The 24,872-nt window shown below is 36.0% G+C and overlaps 5 protein-coding genes and 1 non-coding gene across 10 annotated transcripts; 3 read left to right on the top strand and 3 right to left on the bottom strand.

Moving 5' to 3' along the window:
- Positions 1-45: 45 nt before the first annotated feature.
- On the top strand, positions 46-3,531 carry LOC105691021 (nuclear pore complex protein Nup50). Its single transcript, XM_012409255.3, has 5 exons — positions 46-210; positions 678-843; positions 952-1,847; positions 1,908-2,051; positions 2,141-3,531. Exons 2-5 carry the CDS (start codon positions 685-687, stop codon positions 2,445-2,447), a joined length of 1,506 nt encoding a protein of 501 aa, XP_012264678.2. The 5' UTR covers positions 46-210; positions 678-684; the 3' UTR covers positions 2,448-3,531.
- LOC105691013 (protein lin-9 homolog) lies at positions 3,313-8,469 on the bottom strand. 3 transcript variants are annotated; one of them, XM_020855152.3, is made up of 7 exons: positions 8,161-8,469; positions 6,674-7,016; positions 6,294-6,596; positions 5,769-6,186; positions 5,297-5,646; positions 4,963-5,209; positions 3,313-4,873 (listed from the first exon to the last, which is right to left on the bottom strand). In XM_020855152.3, the coding sequence occupies exons 1-7, from the start codon at positions 8,234-8,236 to the stop codon at positions 4,682-4,684; spliced, it is 1,929 nt and encodes a 642-aa protein (XP_020710811.2). In that variant the 5' UTR covers positions 8,237-8,469; the 3' UTR covers positions 3,313-4,681. The 3 variants fall into 3 exon arrangements, with proteins under 3 accessions (XP_020710811.2, XP_048511834.1, XP_012264671.1); XM_048655877.1 differs by lacking the exon at positions 8,161-8,469 and adding an exon at positions 7,729-8,100; XM_012409248.4 differs by lacking the exon at positions 8,161-8,469 and adding an exon at positions 7,643-7,664.
- Positions 8,470-8,672: 203 nt separating this feature from the next.
- On the top strand, positions 8,673-11,503 carry LOC105690755. Its single transcript, XM_020855270.3, has 9 exons — positions 8,673-8,740; positions 8,834-9,069; positions 9,142-9,245; positions 9,314-9,472; positions 9,552-9,619; positions 9,760-9,942; positions 10,070-10,203; positions 10,270-10,374; positions 11,130-11,503. The coding sequence occupies exons 1-9, from the start codon at positions 8,688-8,690 to the stop codon at positions 11,300-11,302; spliced, it is 1,215 nt and encodes a 404-aa protein (XP_020710929.3). The 5' UTR covers positions 8,673-8,687; the 3' UTR covers positions 11,303-11,503.
- Positions 10,462-10,567, bottom strand: LOC112695000. The gene has a single exon (XR_003150293.1). It is a non-coding gene; the product is annotated as a U6 spliceosomal RNA (small nuclear RNA).
- Positions 11,504-11,728: 225 nt separating the features above from the next.
- LOC105690806 lies at positions 11,729-14,307 on the top strand. The gene is made up of 3 exons (XM_012408909.3): positions 11,729-11,955; positions 12,670-12,837; positions 13,601-14,307. Exons 1-3 carry the CDS (start codon positions 11,880-11,882, stop codon positions 13,801-13,803), a joined length of 447 nt encoding a protein of 148 aa, XP_012264332.2. The 5' UTR covers positions 11,729-11,879; the 3' UTR covers positions 13,804-14,307.
- A 60-nt stretch (positions 14,308-14,367) lies between these two features.
- LOC105690799 lies at positions 14,368-23,948 on the bottom strand. Of its 3 annotated transcripts, none has more exons than XM_012408894.3 (5): positions 23,705-23,948; positions 15,203-15,320; positions 15,028-15,105; positions 14,740-14,946; positions 14,368-14,639 (listed from the first exon to the last, which is right to left on the bottom strand). In XM_012408894.3, exons 1-5 carry the CDS (start codon positions 23,711-23,713, stop codon positions 14,422-14,424), a joined length of 630 nt encoding a protein of 209 aa, XP_012264317.2. In that variant the 5' UTR covers positions 23,714-23,948; the 3' UTR covers positions 14,368-14,421. The 3 variants fall into 3 exon arrangements, with proteins under 3 accessions (XP_012264317.2, XP_048511842.1, XP_048511841.1); XM_048655885.1 differs by lacking the exon at positions 23,705-23,948 and adding an exon at positions 22,077-22,527; XM_048655884.1 differs by lacking the exon at positions 23,705-23,948 and adding an exon at positions 15,401-16,312.
- Positions 23,949-24,872: the final 924 nt, after the last annotated feature.

Below are 24,872 nucleotides of genomic sequence, written 5' to 3'. Positions count from 1 at the left end.
CTCTGCTCAACCACTTTCGAGTTTTTCACATCCACATTGTGTCCGCAGTGATATCCACATCCCCTGTATTACATCTAAAAGCGAAAAGTGATCGCGCGCTGCGCAACGTTTACGATATTCATTCATGTTTCATCCTATCGTCACGTAAAATTAACGGTCGAAAAATAGACGGATACACTACGATTCATCTTCTATCTATTGTATATACAGGTATGCCACAATCTGTTGCAAACACAATTCTTTATCTTTTAAAACGACAATTACTACCTACCGCTTCGTACGTCTCCAAGAATGGCGGTTAACCTACAAATTGCACGATGAGTTTTTCTACGTGCCAGGTCAACAGAAGCCATGTATCCGTTACTCTCTGAAATATATTGATTTAATGAATAAATTGTGACAGTTTCACATCGTTACTACAATGCCAGCAACTATGAGAATCTTGAAATTTATACTTACGACCAGGATATTTTTGTATGATAACCTTAAAGAGCTTGATGAGCTTCCCCATGCATACTTGCGATGATTTTCCTACAAACTTCTAAGAGTAGATTAAGACATAGCTGATTTGTTCAAAATAATTTACATAGATTAGCAGACACTAGCCATTTTCAGAATTTTTACATCAATCGAATTCCAAATTGAACAAAGCATCAAAAATTTACTCCCTAATATAGCCCAGCAATGGCAGGTAAACGATCTGCTTCCTCAGACCTTAACCATGATAATTGGGATGTCGAAGAGGTTCCAGAAGATGCTGGTTCATTCAGTCAAGCATCCGAAGATGTCATACAGAAGAGAGTCATAAAGGCAGCTAGAAGAAGAATAGTCAACAGTGGTGATGTAAGTTACCAATTAGTCAAATAAGTCCCGAGTTGAATGATCCTTTACCTTTTTTTCAGTAGATAGCTCTTACCAAAAATAGCTCCCAAATTTCTGGATATATTTCAGGGAACACCAAAGACAGCATTTGGTTCGTTCGCAGGATTCAAAACCACCACATCTTCAACAGCCTCTCCATTTAGTTTTCTAAAAAATAGTAATAGCGTAACAAGTACAAAAATTGAAGGGAAAGCACTAGAAAGTTCGATTGTCGCGAGCAATGGAGCTGTTAATCAGGCAGCAAATGGATCAGACAAAAAAGATCCATCAAAATTAGATACTATTCCAAAAACTACAGAGGGAAAAGAGACGGTGGTCAGAAAAGAAGATGGTAAGATTTTCAAGAAATCTTCGGACTATTACGCAAAGTTGAAGGGTCTGAATGAAAGTGTAACCCACTGGATCAAGTCACATGTGGATTCTAATCCGTTCTGCATTTTAACACCAATTTTCAAAGACTACGAAAAGTACCTAAAAGAAATTGAAGCCAAACATGGCCAAGAAACAGAGGCAACGGCTGATAGGATACAGTCACCAGTGCATAAAAGTAGTACAGAAGTTACTCCAACACAAAGTAAGAATAATTTAACGAGCAAAGTAATAGAGAAAAGTGCGGAAAAGTCAATTTTCAGTAGTTCAAGTACAGTTACATCATTGGGAACTACAGAGTCAAAGAGTGAACCGTCAATTTTTGGTAATATGACGGCAAACAAATCAATTTTTGGAAACTCTGATAAAACTGCAGAAGTACAGAGTATGTTTAAAAGCGTCAGCAGTGAACGAAATCCATTTTCAAGCAAGACGTTTACTGCAACAGAAGATAAAAATAAGGATGGCGCATCAGAGAACAAAGATCTAAAATCAACTTCTAGTTCTCCATTTGCTCAGACTGCTCCAACCGCTACGTTCAGTTTTGGTCAAAGCTCAGCAACCAGCACAGCTTCGGCAGGATTTAGTTTTGGAGGGTGAGTTATTAATTTTTTGAACAATCTCATCATGTAATATTTATACTAATAATTCTGTAGTGGCAAACCATTTTCATTTGGCAATGTGGCTAAAACTGGAGATTCAGAAGAGACTAAAGAAGATGACGAAAAAGATGAAGATGATGAACCACCAAAGCCTGACTTCAAACCAGTGACGGAAGAGGATGCCATTTACGAACAGCGGTAAGAAAAACATAAATCATTCTTCCAAATCCTTGATGATGTGATGATTTACCAACCAATTTGAAAACCAACGATTTTATCAATTACAGATGCAAAGTGTTTGTTAAAAAAGATGGAAACTATTCAGACAGAGGTATAGGTACGCTGTTTCTTAAACCTACACCAAACGAAAAGGTACAGCTAATAGTTCGTGCAGATACCTCTTGTGGAAATTTACTTCTAAACACAATACTGACCGAGGGTATTCCAGTACAACGTATGGGTAAGAATAATGTTATGATGGTTCTCTTACCTACTCCAGATTCCAAACCCCCACCCACACCGATTTTGTTAAGAGTCAAGACAAGCCAAGATGCTGACACATTATTAGAAGTTCTAAATAAGCACAAGAAATGATTTTTTTCAAAGCATAATCCCCATCGATGATTACTGAAACTTGAATGATGTTGATTCAGAAATTTTGGTCGGTGTCAATTCTTAAATGAAAGCTTTTAAGAGCATGTGTATCTTTCTTCTTGAAAACTAGATTCGCCGATCAAACACTCCCAGACAACATTGTTAGATTGGCACTTTTCGTATCTATCATTTACAAATAGTGTACCGACTCATAAATCTTTTACTCCGAGAGGCACAAACGTGATCATCAACCGTGCCGCAGTATATCGAGTTTATCGTTCAGTCAACCGTGACTGAATGTTCGAAGTAAGATAATGAACTTGAGTCAAAGTTCACAAACAGTAGATTCTCCTTTTCTAAATTTGTTAATATGTTGCCACAGGTTCACATACTTAGATCTTTTAAAAGTATCCAACTTTTAGGAACCTGGTTAATAAGTTTTAATAATTATACCAACGTTTTTACCTACTAGTTCCTACAAATCGGTATTGTAGATGAATATAAAGAAATCTAATTGTGACAGTGATGAGAAAAATTGATTTCTTAGAAGAATAGAGACAGTGATCTAGGTGGTGTTGATCCCATCCTATACCATCAATGATAACTTGTATCATAAATGAACTTAAATGGGTAGATCTAGCGGAGTGTGTAAGACAAGGAACATTTCTACATTTCAATCTATCTAGGTATGTTTGCTAAAGTACAGAAGACGTCTAGAGAATTCAGTATATTAAAAAATATCTCAACATAACCGATCGCTTGCAGTTACTACTTGAATGAATAATAAATAAGATCCTAAAATTATTATTGAGGATAATATTTAAAACTAAAAAATTAAAATTTCTAGTAAAATTCTGCATATAAGTTTTTAGTGAGTGTCGGTGTTGTTTAGTTATTTTTATTCATTTGTTGAAGAATTTGATTTTATACTTGTACCAGACTAAATGTATGGAAACGAGCATATAATTTCCATGAAACAATATTAGAAACAAAAAAAAAAGGTACGCTGTCTGATAAGTTATCAGGGTTTCACAACTAACTGTACATAAATAATAAAGCATCCACATCATGTTGCTAAATGTAACTATATCGAATTGATTTTTTCTTCTCCTTGATTACCAACAATATTTGGATTTCAAATTCAATAGTTTTATGATAATAAGAAATATATTCATTTAGAGTACACAAAGAAATTTGGGAATCTGTATCGCAATTGATGAAACTGTGTCACATTATTTTCCTTTAGTATTTTAAATAGACTTTATAGTAATGCAATACAGCCGACCGGTAATGATCGTTTTCTACAATTTGCATTTTGTTCTGTTAAAATATCAATCTGCAATCGTTTATGAGAGTATGAATATATATATATATATATAATAATTATTTAATATTTTTCAATCTAAAGTATTCAACTCAACTTTCTAATTACATTTCATATGATAATTCGTTTTCCTTATAATCTAATGTTATACAGTTATAATTTATAGCTAATTATGCGGTAGGTATTTGCATTTGTAACCGCATACATTATTTGTAACTTGCTTAGTAATTGTGCAATTAACTGTTAACGATTGTGCAAAAATTTATGAATGAATATGAAAAATCCTTAGCAAAGAAGACAAAACAAGACATGTTTACAGTCTAGACTTCATTTATGATTATGCTAGTGGCAGGTCAACAACTAAATTACCAAAAAAATTATTCGCGTTCAATGTAAATAACTGAAGAAAAATCTTTGGAGATGACCCAATGTAAGTGATCGCAACACAATTGCATTAAGGACTATTCCGCGTTAGTTCGAATCGGTTTACTTGATTTAAATTCCGTCATTACAGAGATAAAAGTATACATTCCCCTATATATTTGATGAAACAAAACATACATCTTCGAATGATTGTACGCATGTAGACAAAGTGTATGTATAGCGTGTTAGTATATATGATTGAAAGATCAACGCCGCGAAAAATCAGTAACCAATGTCAAATTATCGGACATGTCCAAGGCAATGGCTTTTTTTTTTAACCATAAGGTATATTCCATAGGGTCATGTCCGAAACAATTCAAACTCAGGGTTGTGTTGCGTACAACGAATTGAGGAAGCATGATTTAATCCGCAGTTATCTACTGCGAAAATTTTCTTTGAATAACATTTAAAACGCACTTGCATGCGGCAATGTAATAATTTTTCTTCTGCTATTCATTTGAAGTACGTTGATTGAATAAAACTAACACTAAACTTTTTGAGCCATGAATGGAGTCAGAGCGCCTATTTGTCCCAAGCCGAGTTGAATGTGCTGCATATGGATTTCGACACAGTTTTGAAATACCTGTTGATTTTGAGGACTCAGTTTTGATCGGATCTGTTCCATAGTTCCTTGGAGTACTTTCAGTTCATAGGCATTCCGATCAGAGTCGGATAGGCTCTGTAACAAAGTTTTTTCACATACTCATTAAAAAAAAGGTTAAGGATTGTACCAACTAATACGAAACTTTGAGAGCTAAAGAAAACTACCTTCACTTGAAGCATAAGAGCGGTGAGATCTGTGACAAGCTGGCTCATTTTTGCGGGTGCACGATCATTCATTACATCATTTCTATTAACCATATCTGCTGCTTCTTGACGACATTTTTCTCGTAAGTGAGACGGGGCTAACATTGCGGCTACACTAGGTTCCGGAGCCATTTCCTGACACAGTTCTTGTACATCGTTCAAAAAGTCCTGTAGCGCTACATTCATTTTTTCAAGTTCCACGACTATCCTGTAATCAAAAAAATTAGGTTCCAGGTCAGTCAGAGAAGTTACCACTAAAAAATGGGTGTAATTCACAATTGATTATAACTCATACCCTGCGTATCTTCTTTCAAAATCAGCTGGCAAAGGTTCACCATAAGATCTTCTTCGTTCCGCTTCTCCATTCATCTCTTTCAATTTCTTTATCTTTATTTTCTTAGCTGCTAATATTTTGTCAACATTGACCATAAGTTCAAGCAGTTTCAGGGGATAGCCATTCATCGTTCCTCCAATATGGGGTTTCTTTGGAAGTGATACCGAAGCATTCGATATTAATGGGTCATTATTCAATTTTGGTGACATTAACTTCATCGCATATGGCGGTGAGGGCACATATTGTACTTGGCGAGGTCTGAACTTTTGCGCAAATGAAGCAACACTGATTGTTTCTGGTGGATCGTTGGACTGTAAATCAATAGAAACAAACTCCATTAAATGCAAGAATTCTGATTGGAATCAAAAACTTGGGAGAAGATGTGGAGATTTTTCAAGCATGCTAATTTTTTTTTAAATATCTAACTCATTACCAGAACTTCGTAGTCAGGCACGCTATGAGTCCCGAGACCAGTTCTTTCAAAGGTGATTCTGTAGGTGTTGTTGCTGGTATCTACCGCGTCTATGCTTCCAGTAAAAAGACCATCTTGTGGTTTTCTCAGCCTAGCGGTAACCTTTGTGCCTATCACTAGCTGCAAGGGAATTTCTGCAGGTATATCTTTGAAACTACTAATATCTGCTGTTTTACGTTGCTGCAGCATTCTGATTTTCTGTCTTTTTCGTTCTAGCTCTCGCCTCTCTTCATCGAAGAAAGATGGAGAACACCGTCGTGGCTTTCCCATCATTCTACGAATCTTACACCATTCGACGCGAGTTAACTTTCGCGTTTTTAACTGTGGAAATGACTCCTTCAAACATATCATGAAGTCGTTATCACCATCGAAGAGCGTTCTGTGAAAATAAATACAATTGTGTTGCTTTGCACGCGACAGAAAAATCAATTATACGTTACCATAGTAAAAAACAAAGCAAAGAGCATTACAATGCCTAAAACTCACTTGTCAATATTACTGTAGAACCATTCATAACAGACCCATTTATGTGCTTTGGGTAATTTCAAAAGATTTCTCAGTCTCATGCCAATCTTCTGTCCAATTTTCTTATCTGGAGATGCTAGCTGAGGCGGTCTTTCTGGTTCCTTCTCTTGTTTAATGGGTGTAGTCACTGGTGTTGATGGCTGCGAAGGAGTACCGCTACTCCTCTTAGAATCATTGAGATATCTGGGTTGCTTTTTGACAGGGGATGGCTTAGGCACTCTCTTTGGAGAATGTTTCGATTCCAAACTAGGATCTTTCTTTATTCTAAAATCGAATTTGTGAGCATTAAATATTGATACATCATTATCAAAAAAATATTCATCAATATTGTTGCTACTAACCTGTGATGTGGGTGGTTGACAAGAATGTCATCATAAAAGAGTTTATTCTTTTTCCTAATTCTTGCAGGCATCCCTCTGCGATTCAATACTTGAATTGGCTGTGTTGGTGGATTTGGCTTGGGTGGTGGTTGCGTACCAACTCTTTGTAGGCCTAGAGCGGCAGGTCCGAGCTCCGGCATTGGTTCGGAATCTTCAGCATCCATATTTGAATCATCCATAGAATTATTCCAGTGTGAGTTATCATCTATATCCATCAATTCATCGTCGAGATTTTCTTTCTTGATCTCATCGACCAATGGGTACCCGCCATTTTTGATTGAGAGCAAAGTCTCCGCTGATTCATCTGAAAAACAAAGTATCAGTCCATGTACCTATATAAGAAATGGTATTAAAAATTACTTATGAGTGAACTTTGGTAGCAATATTCAAGAAAAGTATGGAATATGTTTCTTGAATAAGAACATTTATAGTTCAGCTTATCCTCTTTACTTGAAGTTCTGGAGTCTCAACCAAAGTCTGTACAGTAAATTTTGACCTCATTGAGTAATAAGTGATAGCTTGGACAAATTAACAAACACGATCGATTGTAGCTTTTCACTATATGCAACGTACTGAACTTTGGATGACATAAGACTGTCGATACTGCATTACATCTTTTTACATTTGAAATTAGAATCACTCGGATCTCATCAGATATTAGAATGAGCAACAACTCTTGCATCAACTAACAAGAGACAAGACTTTCATTAATCTTTTTCTGCAATATGAAATTATATAATTCTTTTTTCACAAACCATAATAGGAGTGAAAAATTAACTGATACATGTGGATGATACTTATGTCAGTTGATCAAGTCATGACTAGATTTCAACTGAGCCAAAATTGTTAATTTTGAATAGTTGATTTCAAATGGAACTGGTATATTTAAAACAAACCTAGCAAGTTTAAAAATTAGTGAAAATTTTATACCTTCCATCGACTGAATATCAATATAAAAGTAGTAATCAGAGTTGTGTATGTTAAAAATGAAGCGATTTTAACCATTACTGGTTTACCTCTACGATTTGTACGTCTATGAACGCTTTCAACTAGACATAACCAATCACTACGACCAACATGTGTAAACATAGCATCGACCTACAAGTGTTTCACTGAATAAAGTGTCGAATTTATTATAGGACAGTGTCAAGTACAATATGTAAAGCTAACGATTTAGAACTCCAACGATCAGCCAGGAAATCGAAATTTATTCTTGAGTAAGCTAGTCATCCCGCTTGAATTCTGCATTGGTCATTTTTGAAATTTTGAACCCATAGTTGCTGTTCCCATTTCAAACGTTAACCGTATACTCGTTTTTTGCTAAATCAACGAAAACCATATACTATCGTGAAGCCAGCTAAGTCTGCAATAATGCGTTTTCAACAGAATTGACTCTGGCGCAATTTGAACTACACAATTTATCGAAAAACTACGAAAATTTCACTTACTTTCAATAGTGTCCGCCATGTTGACATAACCTGATGCATGCTGGGTACGTGTTTCCGCCAAATCACCCCCACACATTCTCCGTCCATTTCCATCCGTTCCGCTGTTGTTAAAGACATAAATTTTGGAGGGACTATTTCAAATGCATTTCAGGTGCATTTCAAATCCTACAAAGTCAACAACATTTCCATCAATAATAACGAGTTACGGACATCATCGTGCTGGTTTGACCCAACTTTCTTATATTGAATCCAACAGTCCTTATATTTGCCCATATACGTATTGTCATTCGAACTTCAGCTGCAATTGATCGCCTGACGCGGCTATATTATAAGTATAATCGCAGATAATCACATCCTTTTGAAATAAAATATTTCAAACGATTTGAAACATGCAAAATATTTTATTGATTTTCCTTGCAACGTTCTTAAATGTTGAATCAGTAATAACTTTCGATATAAGGCCGGGTATTACTAAGTACTGTAGAGATAGAGAGCGATTAATTACTTCCGAGGAGAATGATTTGTATATGCTAATTGACGCTGAATTGAATACAACTATTTCACTAGAATGTCATTATTGGTGAGCAAAGCAAGAATTTTTAAAAAATGTTACGTTTGTAAAGAACTGATTTGCGAGCAAATGATCCCATATGGTGTGTATCCGAAATCTCAGCAATGAAAAAGACGACCAAGAGCCAAAAATTTGGTATCGCCAGGATCGCTACCAGTCGGAAAAACCAATTGAAATTTCTCTGGATATGGATAATAATATAACTTACAATAGAATTCATGTAACGCCGGAATTTTCATTGCTCATCAGAGACTATGACTTGAAGGATGAGGGTCTTTACCGGTGTCACGGTGCTAATGGCCAAGAAGAAGAATGGAAATTCAACTATAGACTAGAGTGTCTGCTTCATTTCGTGTTATTTAAATATATTTCGTATTCGAACGTTTTCAAATCAAATTCATCATTTTCAGCAATATTTAAAGACATAGAAGGAATCTACAGAGAAAAAGGAAACTTGACTGACTGGGAGAAATATCATGAAACTAATTTGGCACCAGTTTCTTTACGTTTTAAAGTATATGCCACATTTCCTCTAATTTACAAAACAAAAAAAAAATTGCATTACTTGGCTCGGGCTTTCAGGTTTCCAGTATGCCATCGTTGGTAAAAATTCGAGAAATGGGTGTCGAGTTAGAAATTGTTTCGGAATGGGGGCCGTGGAGTCCTTGCGAGCGATGCATTCGCAAAAAAGGATGGAAAACGAGAGTTGCCATGTGCAGAGTAAAACGCACGATGAACCGGGTAATTCATTGCAGAATTATTATGCATTCGATCGATCCCGTTGTATTCATCAATGTCGAATCTTCACCGGAACTTACAGAAACCAATAGAAGGTCAGGGCGAGAATATATCTGTAGTATTTATGAAGTCACCCATGTGGCCATGCCGGTAAGAATCATTTTTTGTTCGATTTAAATTTAACCGCTTGAAAAAGAACTACTCATATACTCTGGCGGGAAACAAGATTCGCGCGTTCGCTACTCCCGCTGGATGAGAGAGCCAAGACAAATTATTTGAATGTATAACAGATCTATTGCTCTCTACGATGCATATCCAGAGATTGGCAAAGCTACGAAAAATTTACCAGAGTTCATGCTGGAAGAGAAATGTAAAAGGTGTCCTCCCTTGAAAAAATATAAAAAGGACAAATTTAGGTACAAAAAGAGATACGTATTGGCGGAAGACGCGCATCTGACGATAGCTTGCCCTGAGTGAGAAAAAAAATATATTTCTAATATAGTATGCTAATATTACAAAAAATATTACTATTGCTCTTCTCGAATCCCTTATAGTATATAATACTTATTGACGAAATAATCGTTCTTCTCAATTAATCAGAGCAAGTATGGACACAGAAGTTGTTTGGAAAAAAGATAAAGTTACTCTCAAAAAAGGGACAGGCCATTCTTTCCGCAGAAAGGATCCCGAACCAAGAGTTCTTGTTGATACATTCGCCACGTTATATCTTTTGGGTAATACTGGGAGCAGCTTAAAGTCCATTTTGACATGAATTATAACATGGTTTTTATTAACTGTAGGTGTCACAGAGGCAGAAGCAGGAAATTATACTTGTTACGTAGATAAAGTTAACATGCTCAAAGTGAAAGTGATCGTGGTTTCGAGGTCTCGGCTTTTAACACGAGGTAAACTATTATCCACTAGAAGGATTAACGATAAATGACTTGGTGTAAAATCAAAAATTTATGGAATTATATTATAAGAAATTGCCAAAAAATGTGGAACGCTTCACGATTTTGCGTGTCATCCTTGCGCAGGGGCCATGCTAATCTTCTCTGTATCGTTCCAATTTTAGTATATGTACTGCCGAAGCAGTACACCAGGTGGGGGGTTTGTTCTGTTTATATACTGAATAAAATTGAAAACCAGCGCTAGTGAGAATGCTGGGGCGAAGAGCCACCACCTAGTATCCGAAAAATGAACTCGACTAAGCACCATTCTTCGCGGGATCATATTGAAAATTGCGTCATTCCATCATTCATTCATGCATTGACTGAAAAATCCTCAGTCAATCATTCATGTTCTAAAAAATTAATCACTCGTTCGATGATGAGATTTATGACTAGAAATGTTTTTATTTCCTTGAAAATTATAATCATTGGCATCAACATAATTGTGCCGATTATTGCTTATTACTTGTCATATCTGCCTGTAATAATAGCGAATGCTGAATCAATAGATCCGTATTAGAGTCCTTCGCTAACCTTCGCTAGGAATCCTTCAATGACCTTCACGATTCGGTATCGCCATCTCTGTTGATTGTTGGGTATTGTTACACCGACTCCAGGGGCTCGAGCCCCGATAAATCAGAGCTTTAATTGAAGATGGGGTCTTACAAGAATTTTAAATCGAATTCAAATGACTTAATCATATTTTTCAGCATTTCTACGACATGTCGGATACCTGGGATTCATTTTGTTAATGAGCTCATTCTGCTACTGCGCTGGATTAGTTATAGTTTGCAGGCAACGTAATAAATTCACCATTACTGACTACAAAGAAATCGAAGCCCGCGAAAACGATAAAGCCGACTTCTTTGAATCCGATGCGTGAAACATGTGAAGATTACATTCCCAACCAATTGGATGAAAGTGTAGAAATGAAAGAACGCTTTCAAATGCTTTTTGGCTAATATGTAATTACTTGAGTATTTCAAATTCTTAATTAAGTTAAAAATTATACTTGACTGCATCTGTATAAGTATAATATAACAAGCTTTCTCAATGATAAAATCCTCTATTAAAAAACTGATGTTTACTTGAACTCGTAGAATAATGCTCAAAGATTTTCCTCCGAGTTAAGAATTATTGATTCTTGATTATTATTGGTAATGCAGAGGAGCGTGTGAGAGTTTCGTCAGAAATATCTTAAGCGAACAATGTCCGGTAACACAGATAAGATGGTAGTAGCGTGTAGTAGGTAGTAGTATATAAAGTGAAAGGAGGAGAGATAGCGGTACGAGCAGAACTCTGTAGTATACTTAAAACTGACAACTACGACTGGTTCTGCAAGAATTTCTTCACCTTTATACAAGATGGCTGATCATTGAATAAACGTTTCAAAGATCTCGCCTTTATTCCAACCATCCTACTAAGTGTGACCGAATATTTCTGAAGTTTGATCAACGACAATGGTGCCTGGAAAATTTCTCCAGATTTTACTTATCGCGACAATATGTGCTACTTTTATTCCACATGGTGTCACGGGTAAGTTCACCAATATGGCGCCTATTATAAATTTATTTCTTCAAAACTTTCACTGCCATTTGTCATCACCGTCTTGTTGACTCAATTCCAATCTTTGTTTCGGATTTTTCGATTGAATCTTCGTCAATCACCAACCAATATGAGAAGAATGTGACTACCAAAATCACGTCGTTGGGTCGTAAAGACAAAGGCCATTTGTCTACGTAAATATCTATGTTTTTCCTGTGCCTACAAAACTACACAATTTGAAAATTATGAAAAGATAATTGTTCATTTTAAGAATTTTCTTTACACTTATATGTCCTTGTACAATGTACACACCTGCAGTATAGCATTTCCAAAGCGTGTGCATTTGCGCTTTATAAAATTTACCTTCAATCACGCCTTCGAAGTTTAGAATTTGATCTTCAATACCACAAAGTGGTATCTTGGTGTGGACGTTCCGAAGCGGATACAATTAACAATAAGATATATAAATGTCAGGAGGAAGTTGTACGAGTGCAATAGCAATGAAGCTTACCGATCTCTGTAATTGACATTCAATACATAAACCACACGTGCTACTGACCCATCTAATTCTTCCATTTATGTTTGTACAGATATGAAATTTTGCGAGTGAAATTAAAAAAAAAAGGCTTTCAACTCCATTTGCTCATATTCATGCAGAAAAAGTTCACCGCGGTGCCATTGATCGATAATTTTTTTTCTGGTCAGGTCTTCTTCGAAGATGCGTGTCTTGCAGATCGAGGGGCGAATTGGGTTCTTGCAAGGACAGATTTACGATGAACGAGACGCAAATCGAAGATGAAAAAGGAGTGTACGCGGTTCCTTGCGCCTCTGGATGGTGCGGAAAGATTATTGAAAGTCAGAGTATCAACAATGGTATGTCTGTTACTTCACTGTGGAATTTTGCGGTATCCATATAGCATATGACATTACTATTTCATTTTATGCATCAAATTTTGGTGAATCTGAATCTCCTTTTACAATATCGAAACGAAGTAATTTTCCACGTCGGTGAGCATAATTTATACTGGTGAATCTGATGAGCACTGCACAGTTTGTCAGAGGCAAAACTGATTCTGGATGTCCTAAATACTGTCAATTGTACGTCGTCAATTTAGCTAAACAATATCTCAAGACCTTCGTGCTGGCATGATGTGATTGATATCAGCTCAACGATTAGAAAGTATTGCCTGATAATATCGCATCCGTATTGCATTCCTCTACGATGAGAGGAATATTGTTAATTGTTATTCACGATCTAGCAAGAAAAAAAGTTTCGGAGGTCAGCTATAGACGGAAATTCCATTTACTGTGTACTCAGATCTGTGACTCATATAATTTCACATAAATATTGGATGCGTCGACTTGGAGCGATAATCTGAAAATAAGTATCAAAGCCGCGAGGTTATTATATTTTCCATGATTTATTATTTTCACGAAACCTTCAAACTAGTCGAATCACGGATTTATATAGCTATGGTTTTGAAAATACCCTGAAAAGAATTGTAGTTTGATAAAACCGACTTACTTCAACTTATTTCAAACTTATTTTAAAAGCCCATATCAACTTAAACGTACGAAAAAATTCATCTCAAAACTAGAGCATTGAATCCAATCTGTAAATTATTTTTTACTACAGAATACGGCACAGCAACCCAAAGAATGTGCTTGCAGCGAGGCCCAGACGATGGCGAAGAACGATGTGCCTATACAGTTTGGAACTATAAAAAAGTCTACATGTGTTTTTGCGTTGGGGATCTTTGCAACGCTTCATCTAGGACGACCATACCAAGTATCATCGCTATAATATCTCTCGGAGTTTTGGGAAGGTGGCTTATTTGATCTTATGATGCCTCTACGCATACTTGCGTAACAAGGTTATTACCTACTATATATTTAATATACCTAGTTTACATGTATATTATGTTTTATGTATATATCGACATAGAAATCCGCGTATCGTTTTTTGAATTAATAGCGTTGACGCTGATTGGACTGACATTGAGATTAAAAATGAATTGCGCGAAAAAAAAAATCCGACGATTTCGATATCAAGTGTACAATTAGTATGTATATTATTATGTCTACCATGTAAATATATTCGACGTTAGAGAAACGTGGTAATCAACGTTACAACCAAGTTTACGTATACCGAAAGTAATGCTCCATGAATTCTAGTAGAAGAGAAAAAAAAAAAAAATGTGCAACCGCACATCGTACACCCTCATGCGATCGTGTGTTCAATATTATTTAATTTTGTATAAAGTAGAGAATAAATTACACCCAACAGAACATTAATTTTAAATCGAAGAACTGCGTGATATTAATAAAGAAAGAAAGAAGCAATATAGATTTTTTTCTCCATCGAATCAATCGTGCTCTTAATGATTAAGTGTAGGCGAGGGATGTAGAAAAAAGATCTATTTACTTTTTCACATTATTTTCATCTTGAATGAATATTTAATGTCCATGATTGTTCGCCTTTCTATAAAACGGAGAATCTGGCCTCAGACTGCTCAATAGATTACCCTGAAGTCCGTTCAGTCGGCGTTCTTCTTGATTTCTCAATAACGCTCTCACGTGAGGATAATCGTTGTAAAAAAGTTCTCCACGTCCAAAGATATACTTGACAGCCAGCATGGCTTCATCTCCAGTGAGTAACAGGGGATCCGGATGTTCTGAAAATTTATCACACAAAATTCAGTTTATTGAAACGTTTTTCACCCCATATCCCAAGCACTAATTGTACGATATTTTGGTGCGTTCGCACGGTTATACCGAGTCCGTCTGAAAAATCTGGAGTCACATGATCCCGAGCACTGTATCCCAAATCGTTAACGTCAACCGGTGGTAAGAATACTCCAATCGGCCAAAGAGCTTCGGCATTCGCGGGAGATATCGTTCTACCGCGTAGCGATCTATGGGCTGTTGGAGCTGCACCGTTATCGAATCGTTGCACTTCTTGAAGAGGCGTATTTCTGGAGCCTGAAATACATCATTGAATGATTAAAACACATCATTATAATTGTATACCCTGTCACGTTCGACCAAATTATCATACGATACCAAATTGCCTCGCAATTCCAGCTCCAGAATTTCTTCGCCCTATCGAAAGGAACGATTTTTGAGCCACCGTATTCCCTCCTAGAAATTCCGTAGATTTTATTGCCTACCCAAACTGAAGATGACTATAATTATTCTCATTCGTGACAAAAATAACAATACGAAGTACTTATTATACCATCGGTTGTAATTCCGTGTTCGTAACTGTGAGGTGGAGACACGAATTTAACGTGTATGCTCGCCAGAGGAGCGGCATCAATCGATGCCGCACTTATCAGTAGGACAACAACCCCTAGCTGAAATTGAAAAAAAAAAAGAATCAAATCGAATGGAAATATGGTATATCGATTGAATTTCTCCCAGATAATATGTATACCATATTATCCCGAAAGTTTAATGCATCCTGGATCTGCGATAATTTCATTTCCCCGCAGAACAAACCACAAATCATGTTTAGTTTTCGAGATCTAGCGCAGAAACCTTGACGCGAAAACGTGTAGATCTTTAGCTAGAATAAATGTGTGGCTCAACATTCATCAAGAACTTCGATAGTAAACGAGATATGCTATAATAGTATAAATCTATTTTCTCGATCAACGCATCGAAACCAGAGCCTCAGGCTTGCGGTTTGTCATTCAGCTCTCTCTTATCTATCGAGGTATCAAATTCGCCTTGCAATTCACGCCTTGCGTTATCAATGATTCCCATTATCCGATTGCACCCTGAACACGAATTGACCCTGATAATAGATCGCATACAGTGCAGGTGTTCCGATGGTCCTTGAAATTTGTGAAAAATTAGTTTCAAAATTGAGATACAAGTTTATCCGTCGATTGAACAGATCAATAAAATAAACTAGACCACCTGACTTATTCTTATTGCTAAAAATTATCATACGATTCGGATATACAAGCGAATAAACGAGACTCATTTCGGTGACATCAACGCGTGGTCGTGAAATGTCGGTATTTAATATAAAGAATTGAATTAGCATAAACCTTGCACCGATTGCGTCAGATCCTTATTATTCTTTTATCTCGTTTTACTTTCATTCAAATTTATAATATCAATGCACGCTGTCTCCTGAGATTGTTCGATTCTAACGTAAGAAATGAATGGATAGATCGTCCAAAAAGTAAAAGAAATGGTTGAAAAAAAAAAACTGAATCAAAACAACGTGTAATAGTTTAAACTCTGTCGATTTGCTTGAAGCTATTAGTCAACGTCACGCGGGGATGACATAATCTATCAAGGGAATCGAAAGTATTCCCCATATACATCGGTGCGTTGCAACTATGTCTACATACATTATAGATCATTCTTTATATCACGAATAAAAGACCCCGAGTACATCCAATTTTTTTTTTTTTTTTTCTGGAGTATTGTTAATGATTTTTTAATCATTTTTGCAATAGTATGAAACGACTATGTAATAGTTCAAACAATGAGATCGGGATGGTCGAAAAATGGATCCTTCGGTATTCTTTGAGAATACATAGTTATGAGCCTACATTATATAGGTATAGTGATTGTAAGACTGACGATGAGTGATCGTAGACGATGATTGCAATCACAGGCGATAATAAATGAATCACAATTATTATTCTGACAATAAGTAATCCGCGTTGGCCTCTAAAATATCATATTTCAACACACGCAAAGTCAATGCGATGCAGATACAATGTAGTACTTATACATGCGAAAAATCGATCAATCACAATTGAATGAATTATTTTATGATACAGGCATATTGTCAAAACAATACATTGATATATTGTATGTATATTCACAACTGTCATGCAAGTCAAACCAGTTCACGCCAAATTTTATTATATTATACAGACCTTGCGCTTATTTTATTAATCAATTAAAGACACATTCGATTTTAAAAGTTCATTATTGAAAATAAGTATACGTATACATACATGAATGTGTCATCGATTAACGAATCTATACTGCAGCTCTAACAGAATAATATTCGCGTTTATTTTGACCGTTCGACAACTGAATTCAGAATTATATCATTTTCATAAATATTCACAAACAGATGATTACGGAATAACCATAGGTGATAGGACATTTGGCTCTGGATGTAAGTAATGTGAATAAAGAATTGTTATTTATTGCCTGAAATGCATAATAGCGTGCCAACAATGTTAGAGCAGTTGGCTTCAATTAAAATGATCTTCTAATAAATTTAGCAAACCCGTTACTGAAATCGATGTTGTCATCGAACGTTGGTATCGAAGAGACACGCGATGGTTTTCTTAGAATATAAGCTGATATTGCAGAATCATTCGATTATGTCCCGCAAGTTTTATCCACCGTACACCATATTGTATGGCGAACACTACGTACAGTTACCCATGTGCGCTCAAAATCTACAGGCATATCTATAGCGAATACACTTGATACCCTTCTCGATGACTTGCAGTTAGAGATTTGTCAAGTGAATTATATGGCATTAGGTCGTTTCAACTTTTCTAGTTTCATTGTTCATCATACGTAGTATACGACATCGTGACTAAGGGGGAACAAATAAAAATGTCTAAATAAAAAGTGAAGTAATAAAAACAATCAAATTACCTCGTCACGTACACCATATAAACCAAAATTGAGTAATATAATTATGAACGCACAATTCCCAATTACACGTAACTATGAACTTTTACAAAAGTAACAGCACTGCAGATAACTGGCGCGGTATATGTAAGCGTCTTTCTGTACCGTGAAAACGTTTCGTAATTTATTAGCATTTCTTTTCTCTTTTTCCTTATTCATTTATTTATTTCACGTTATAAAAATGTAGATCAGATCTCTTCGAGAGGACCATTTCTGCACTTGTTAGAGTATACGAATTGTGCGGCACATAGCCACATTATTAATCTGAAGAATTTATCGCACTGCTATGAAACTTCAAACAGCCAATTCGTGAATTATCTTGACGATAGCCGGCGTATACTATTGTAAAAATATTTCCTACGACAGAAAATAATTAAAATTTCGCTGTTGCATTGGCAGATCGGATATCTAGCTGCAGCAGTGCAGCCTCATGTATTGAATTTCTCTGCAATTTTATCGCTATAAAATTTCTAACTGATCTTATTAATGATACAATATGGAGATCCGGTTCAACAAATTGTTATACGCCATAAATAATTCCAGTTTGGACACGTGTGGGAATAACTGACCCTTACAAAAACCGGTCGAGCGCATAATAATACCTACACTTACAGAAATCGTGTACAAAGAGAATGCAGACACCGCGTTCCAATATGAATCACCAAAATCATTCGAAGTTTAAATCAAAAAAAAAAATTGTTTTATTTTTTCATGTCGTTTGTTACAGTAGAAGCAGTTCAGTGCAAGTTCTCGTCAGGGTTGATGCGTTATTACTGCATAGGTTGCAGGTCACGGCATCACGCGTGCAACTTAAGGTCACCCTATACGAAAAAATACAGGTATCATGCATCGCGTGATCGATTTTCGTACGTAGGGATAATTTGCAATTGATTTTTCGAGAAGCAATATTTCCAATGAATTATAATGAGGTAACCGACGATTACGTAGGATGGCGTTCGAAAATCGTAACTGTATAATTCCCGTATTGCGTATACCTCATAACTTAATGGGGGTCCCTCATCCAACGTCTGATATGCGGGAAAATCTTCATTGAGATAGATTTCAAATGATTGAAAGAAATAGCGGAAATATAAGCACAGCTAATTTGCATGGGTTTATACAAAAAGTGCAGCAGACATGTGCACGTATGGCTAGATCGAAATAGAGTTAAATCACATGCATAACATACCGTATATGTTTGAGGTGAGCATTATACCAATAACATACACATACATCGGTAGATGTACGTGTATAATATGTATTTTATCTATCACAAATGTAGCGCAGAACACAACGCTGTACACAAGAGAGAATAGTATATCGTATCGCTTTAGTTATGCACATTACACCAATACCCTTTTGAATTTATTGAAGTAAGAAGTGAGGCAACCAGTCACGAGACTTCTTCGTTCGGATTCTACAAACAACCGACGGGTCGTTTCTTCTATAGCCGTTTAGTTTTGTAAGACAGTTTTTTTTTTTTCAGACAGAATTTCTTATCTCGTACGTATACTTTCGTAATCACAGATTTTTCTTATTTTAAATCGCTGTAAAACAATTTAAAAAAAAAAAAGATATTGAAATTAATTGAATCCAAAAGGAAGAACAATGAACAAAACTGTCTGAATGTTGAACTCAGGTACACATATCGATAACCTTGTTGATAAAAAGAACAAAATGTACATCGTTAAACTCGAATATTACCGCAGGGTGTTTTTATGGATATGTATCTATGTAATATATACTAATAATATGCATCGATTATTTGCTCGCACATGAAAGACCGGTGTATATAGACGTGTATTATATACCATAGGTATAATGCACGGGAAATCTAGAGGATTACATTAATGATTTCGCCATATGTAGATACGATGTATAAAATATATACATGTATATACCGGTGACTAGACAGTATCGCAGTTGGTTTGGTTCTGTATCGAATGAAAGTCATTGTACTTGTCTAGGCGTCCACAAGATCCACATTTTACCGAGTCTTGTAACATTTCTATCCGGGGGGGGACTTACCGATGATAATTAATTAAGAAAAATTTCAATATCTTTAATTACTCGCCCCTTATTAAATTCTTTCGATTCTGATATATGTCTTATGATTCGCGAAGGCGTATCGTTATGTGTATTTACATGTATAAGTGTAGTACATACAGTTATTACCGCAAGTACATAACACGCGTGATGAAGAGCGAGCAGAAGGAAAACTGGTTCACTTCGCGCATTACTCAGAAAGTCAGGTGATGCCTTTATATCGAAAATTTCGCAATATCTTCCGTGAAACTCTGGACTGTATCCAACACTCCTACGCATTAAATTCTGAATACCACAGAGATCATCCTGTTTGTCGAAGGACCAGCCCGACGTGAGTTTGCTACTTATATGGGATAATGCGATCATATTTTCTTGCCCAACTGAAGCGATTATTATCGTCATTATTATCATACTGGAATTTTCACTGTACACTGGAAAAGATTCCTCTCGAATTAACCGATACATATACAGATATGTATTCATGGGTCTGAACGTATATAGTAGTCGCGTGACACCGTCAAGCTATGCTAAAATGCAATGCAGTGTTACGTTATTATTATATTATCCATGTATAGGTATATCATTACGGCTGATATGTAATACTGCAGTAAAACAAAGACGATGACATCGATGTACGCCAGATGAGATGAACCTAAGATGTACGATCACGATCTCAACCCCGGAAGTGATAATCGTGCGGTAGAATTTCACTGAAGTAAAAACTTTTCCTTATTTCATCTTATTCTGTGAATGCGAGAAAATGAGAAAAAAGAAACGTTTATATTTACAGGCTTGTGAACAAACAGTGGAAACAACCAATGTGCACATTCGTAAGTATGTCGAACATACTTGATTTCACAATTTTTACATGCATGTTTTTTCATCTGTCTTTTTTGGTGCGTTCAGCTCGTTGTGCTTTTACAGTAGCTACTTGATTGTGGAAATAACTGAATACCAGAGAGAAAAATATTGAAAACGAGATAAATGATAAACGGTGCAGTAGAAAAGGAATATTTTAAACGCGAAATTCAACCCTCGATGAAAAATTCGATGATATAATATTGTGCGAAAGAATGAAGTTTGAGAGACTGAGGAGAAAAAGGCACGTTATTATATTGAGTTCAAGGGTTAAACCAGTTTTCTCTCGGCGTATGTATGTTGCCTTGCAATACGATAGGTACATTAAGCAGACAACAATGCCAACAAACAACGTTTATGGGATCTATATTACAATATAATAATAAAGGTTGCTGTTAAACCAGTGCCTTTACTCAACCGGCTATGTGAATTGCATGTGAAACCACGTTCAATGTAAAATATTAAAACGTGGTTAAATATATGCATGCATAATTGCAAGTTATAAAGTCTGAGATATATTAGATAATAAGATATATACATATGCATGAGATACAGATTAGTTATAATCGAGGGCGAAAGTGAACATCACGGATACGAGAACAACTCAAGCAACGCGATTCAGATTTCAAAATTTTCAAAAAACCAAATTTTATGTCATCTTGCGACCACTGTAAGGATACCATTGCACCTAATCGCTCGGGTAATTAGGCGGATACGTCGGTTTACAAATAACAGCAGGATTTGTTGAGTGGTGTTGGACAAAGTGCCTGAAACATCAAACTTGGTAAACGCTAATTGTTTGAAATAATACTAACCATGCCAGTAGAATTTTTACGTTATGAAGTTATGTACTTTATTAAATGTCGGTAAACTTCTGTACGCGAGCAGTACATACAGCGCACTTCCATATACGTACGGTTTTCTGTGGCAAGGACATTTTAATTATCCAATTAACTTTTTATTGTTATTCTTCATTGTATAGTTTCAGGTACGATATCGACTATTCGCTCTTACGAGTTCTAACAATTTTCATCACTTTTTAACGTGTGAACAGAAATCATGCGGAATGCGATGATCGCAATTAGAGTATGTATAGATGGATTATTATCGATGGTGTTTAACGACACGATCGTTACTTATTAGAAAGTGTCTTTATGACGAGTGACGGGATCAACTTGTTGGATTTATTTGCGCTATTTTGAAGATCTTCATTGATTCTCAAACCCTTATAAAATATGTATTACATATAATTCACGTTATGTACCGATCGGAATATAAGTGGCAATGTGATTTATATGAGGCATATCGAGTTTTGCAATTCACCGTATGTAATGTGATACGAAAACAACTCTGACGTAAAAAAAAGGCTTTTCTATTACCACTTACGAGCTGTCTACCTATAATATTCACGTACCCATAAAAAAAAGTTGCAAGTAGTCTTTTCACATTCGCAATATCTATGAATCGATCGGATCAAAAACAGATTCTTTCAAAAATTGAAGCTTAATGTTCAAAAATTTTCTTACCACATACATAAGAGTGCGATATACAATTTGCGGTGTGGAGGCGCCTCACAAATAAAGACCTTTGTAAGTGATAGCCTGATCTAATTTCTAACTCAATGAAAGAAACATAGAAACGAAAAAAACGAGCCCCGGATTGTCATGGTCAGATTAACGAATATACAAATATACCCCGTAAAGTATTTATCAGGTATACAATTCACTTTTAAACCTTGAGCCACTAGATGAAATTGTATAAAAAAGAAATACAAAAAACCGAATTGTAAATTCCCAAAACAATGCCGAGGTGAGAAATGAACTTTCAAAAATCAGAATAGCAGGATATTGCGCATGGACTGGACGAGAAACTTAGAATAAAAAATCATTATTATACCGCATGCTCACATCTTGCATGAGAAAATTCGCACATGCTAAATTTCGAGTTCCAAAACCATATCGCCATTCATGAACTCATCAAACAATTAAAATCTGCAATTTGCGTTGGACCTGCTTCTCTGAGTGGAGAAAGAAATGATAATGATAATGACAGTCTGAGGCTAATTAGCGCAAGTGAAACAGTAATTATGTCATCAATGAGTGTAACGTTTGGTAAAACAACCGACAACGAAGCACATGTAAGCACATCCCTGAATGATCTAATATAAGTGTGTAAAATGCGTCTAACACACTTTCGCCTATATTCCGTTCACCGAGACCATGTCTAATAAGCAATCTCACCACCGATTGCAAAGTGGGAAAAATTGCATAATTACAAACATGTACAGGTATAAGTTGCGAGCAATGATAAGATATTACAACGTTATAGATAAACGCGCGATCGTGGATCACGTGCGCTTTGACATTATTTTCAAATGACATACTATACTTTCCTAGGAATGCTAGAGACGATTCTATAATTTTCTGCTCTTTGGACGCTGAATTAATTAATGAGCAATTCGATTGAAGCGTCCTGTACGCACCTATGGAGGAACGGTCTAGTAAAGTTCCTAAGTGTTGACCTGACAGAGAATTCAAAACGCGTTTCTGATCTTGAGAACTTGACCCTGATGATGGATCTTGGAACAATGAACTTTACCTCAGAACTTCAGAGTATTATATATCTGTCCAATTATTCGCAGGTGCATCTTGGAGAAATCTGCAGGTGAGCCTACAACTTTTATGTACAATGAAAAAATTTTAATGCAAAAATTTCACCGTTGCGATACACCAACATACCATGCATATCACTTAGAGATATGTGAAAATTCGTTACATGAAATTACTACATACCCTTGAACACTTTTGCAAAGTTCGATCACAATCTTAAAGTTCTTCGAAGAGAAGAAACTTGTTAGTTATCGCATAGTTTATTTGTTCCTACTTTTTTGTTCCAATTAAAAGTAGAGTAAATTGATGAATGACACGCGAGTGCAGTGAATTGCAAGTATTTCTGCATCGAGATTAAATATCGTTGACCGTTTGAGCGTTCAATGTCCCCCGCGGGGCAATACTTTGAATAATTATGTTCACCGGATCGTTTCCACCTATCAATTATTCTAATCGAAATTGAATAAATTACTGAAAATCACGGTAATTCCCTTTTTTTTCTTAATAGGGTGAAAACTTCAAATCGCAGTTAATTATCTACTTACCGTATGCATCTTGGTGTACGTTTTTCATAAAAGAAAAAAATTAATAATTTCGGATATCCAAGGCTGGATGAATGGGAATAACGTTGCACTGTATATGATTGAGTAGGTGAAGAACGATGAGGTGTTCGACGTCACAGGATTAGTTCGAAACTGATCCAGTTCTCGTATCGTGGGAGAATGCCGTTTGCAGTTTGCTGTTTGCTCTTTGGTGGCAGAGGAACTCTCCTACCTAGTGTATTTGCACTAATACTCATCCAGCCCCTTGGTTACCTTCTACCTTGATTTTATAAAGAATAGAGGGGGAAATACAGTCAGGCCCACATGCAAAGGTCTGTATCACAAAAAAAAAAAAACTTCATGGGATCACCGGAGTCTTGAGAAGGACCTCGACACCGACGCTGATGAACTTTCATTCCGGAATGGTCACTCACTGGACTGAAACAAAGACAATATTTTCAGATGAAAATTTCGATTTTTTTACGATGATGAATATATAATCTTCATTGAGTAACTTACAATAATTGTCATGAATGGAATCGTGTGTGTACTTGCTTGTAGAATAATTAATGTTTCAGGGTACTTCGCGTGAGGGTATTTCACCACATCGTCGAGGGTTAATGGGGAGACCGAATTTAATTGGATTTTCACTCCGGCGTTATGAATTTTACCTGTCTTTATAATTTATCGCCTAATACCCACATACCTTCTATACACAGGTGTATGTATAAGACGCTGGTAGGAATCACCTGCCAATGATTTTTTTAAACTTAATTAGTGAACGCGATGGCTACTAAAAAAATCAGCTCCTATGTATATAGAGTCAGCTAATTATAGGTGTACCTGTCGTAATTATCTTGTCACACCATAGGATATTAGCCGTTATTGTGTTACGTTAGAAAGATTTGTTCTCGAATTTATAACAAAATATCTTTTCAAAGGAGAAATTACGACAGGGACCCAATACACGAGGATATAATAAATATATAGTATATACTTATGTATATTATGATAAAGCTGACGAAGAATATGATTGCGGCAAATCGGTTCAAAGAAGATTAATTGACTCGTTATTGCCGTATAATATACTACATGTATACCTTCATTGCGACACAGGAACGTGTATACTTACAGCTAACTGCAATTATATACGTGGTATAATTTTATCACA

The sequence above is a fragment of the Athalia rosae genome, chromosome 5, assembly GCF_917208135.1.
Source record: "Athalia rosae chromosome 5, iyAthRosa1.1, whole genome shotgun sequence".
Lineage (NCBI taxonomy): Eukaryota > Metazoa > Arthropoda > Insecta > Hymenoptera > Athaliidae > Athalia > Athalia rosae.
Note: the sequence above shows the minus strand (reverse complement) of the source record. Positions and strands in the feature narration are given on the sequence as shown.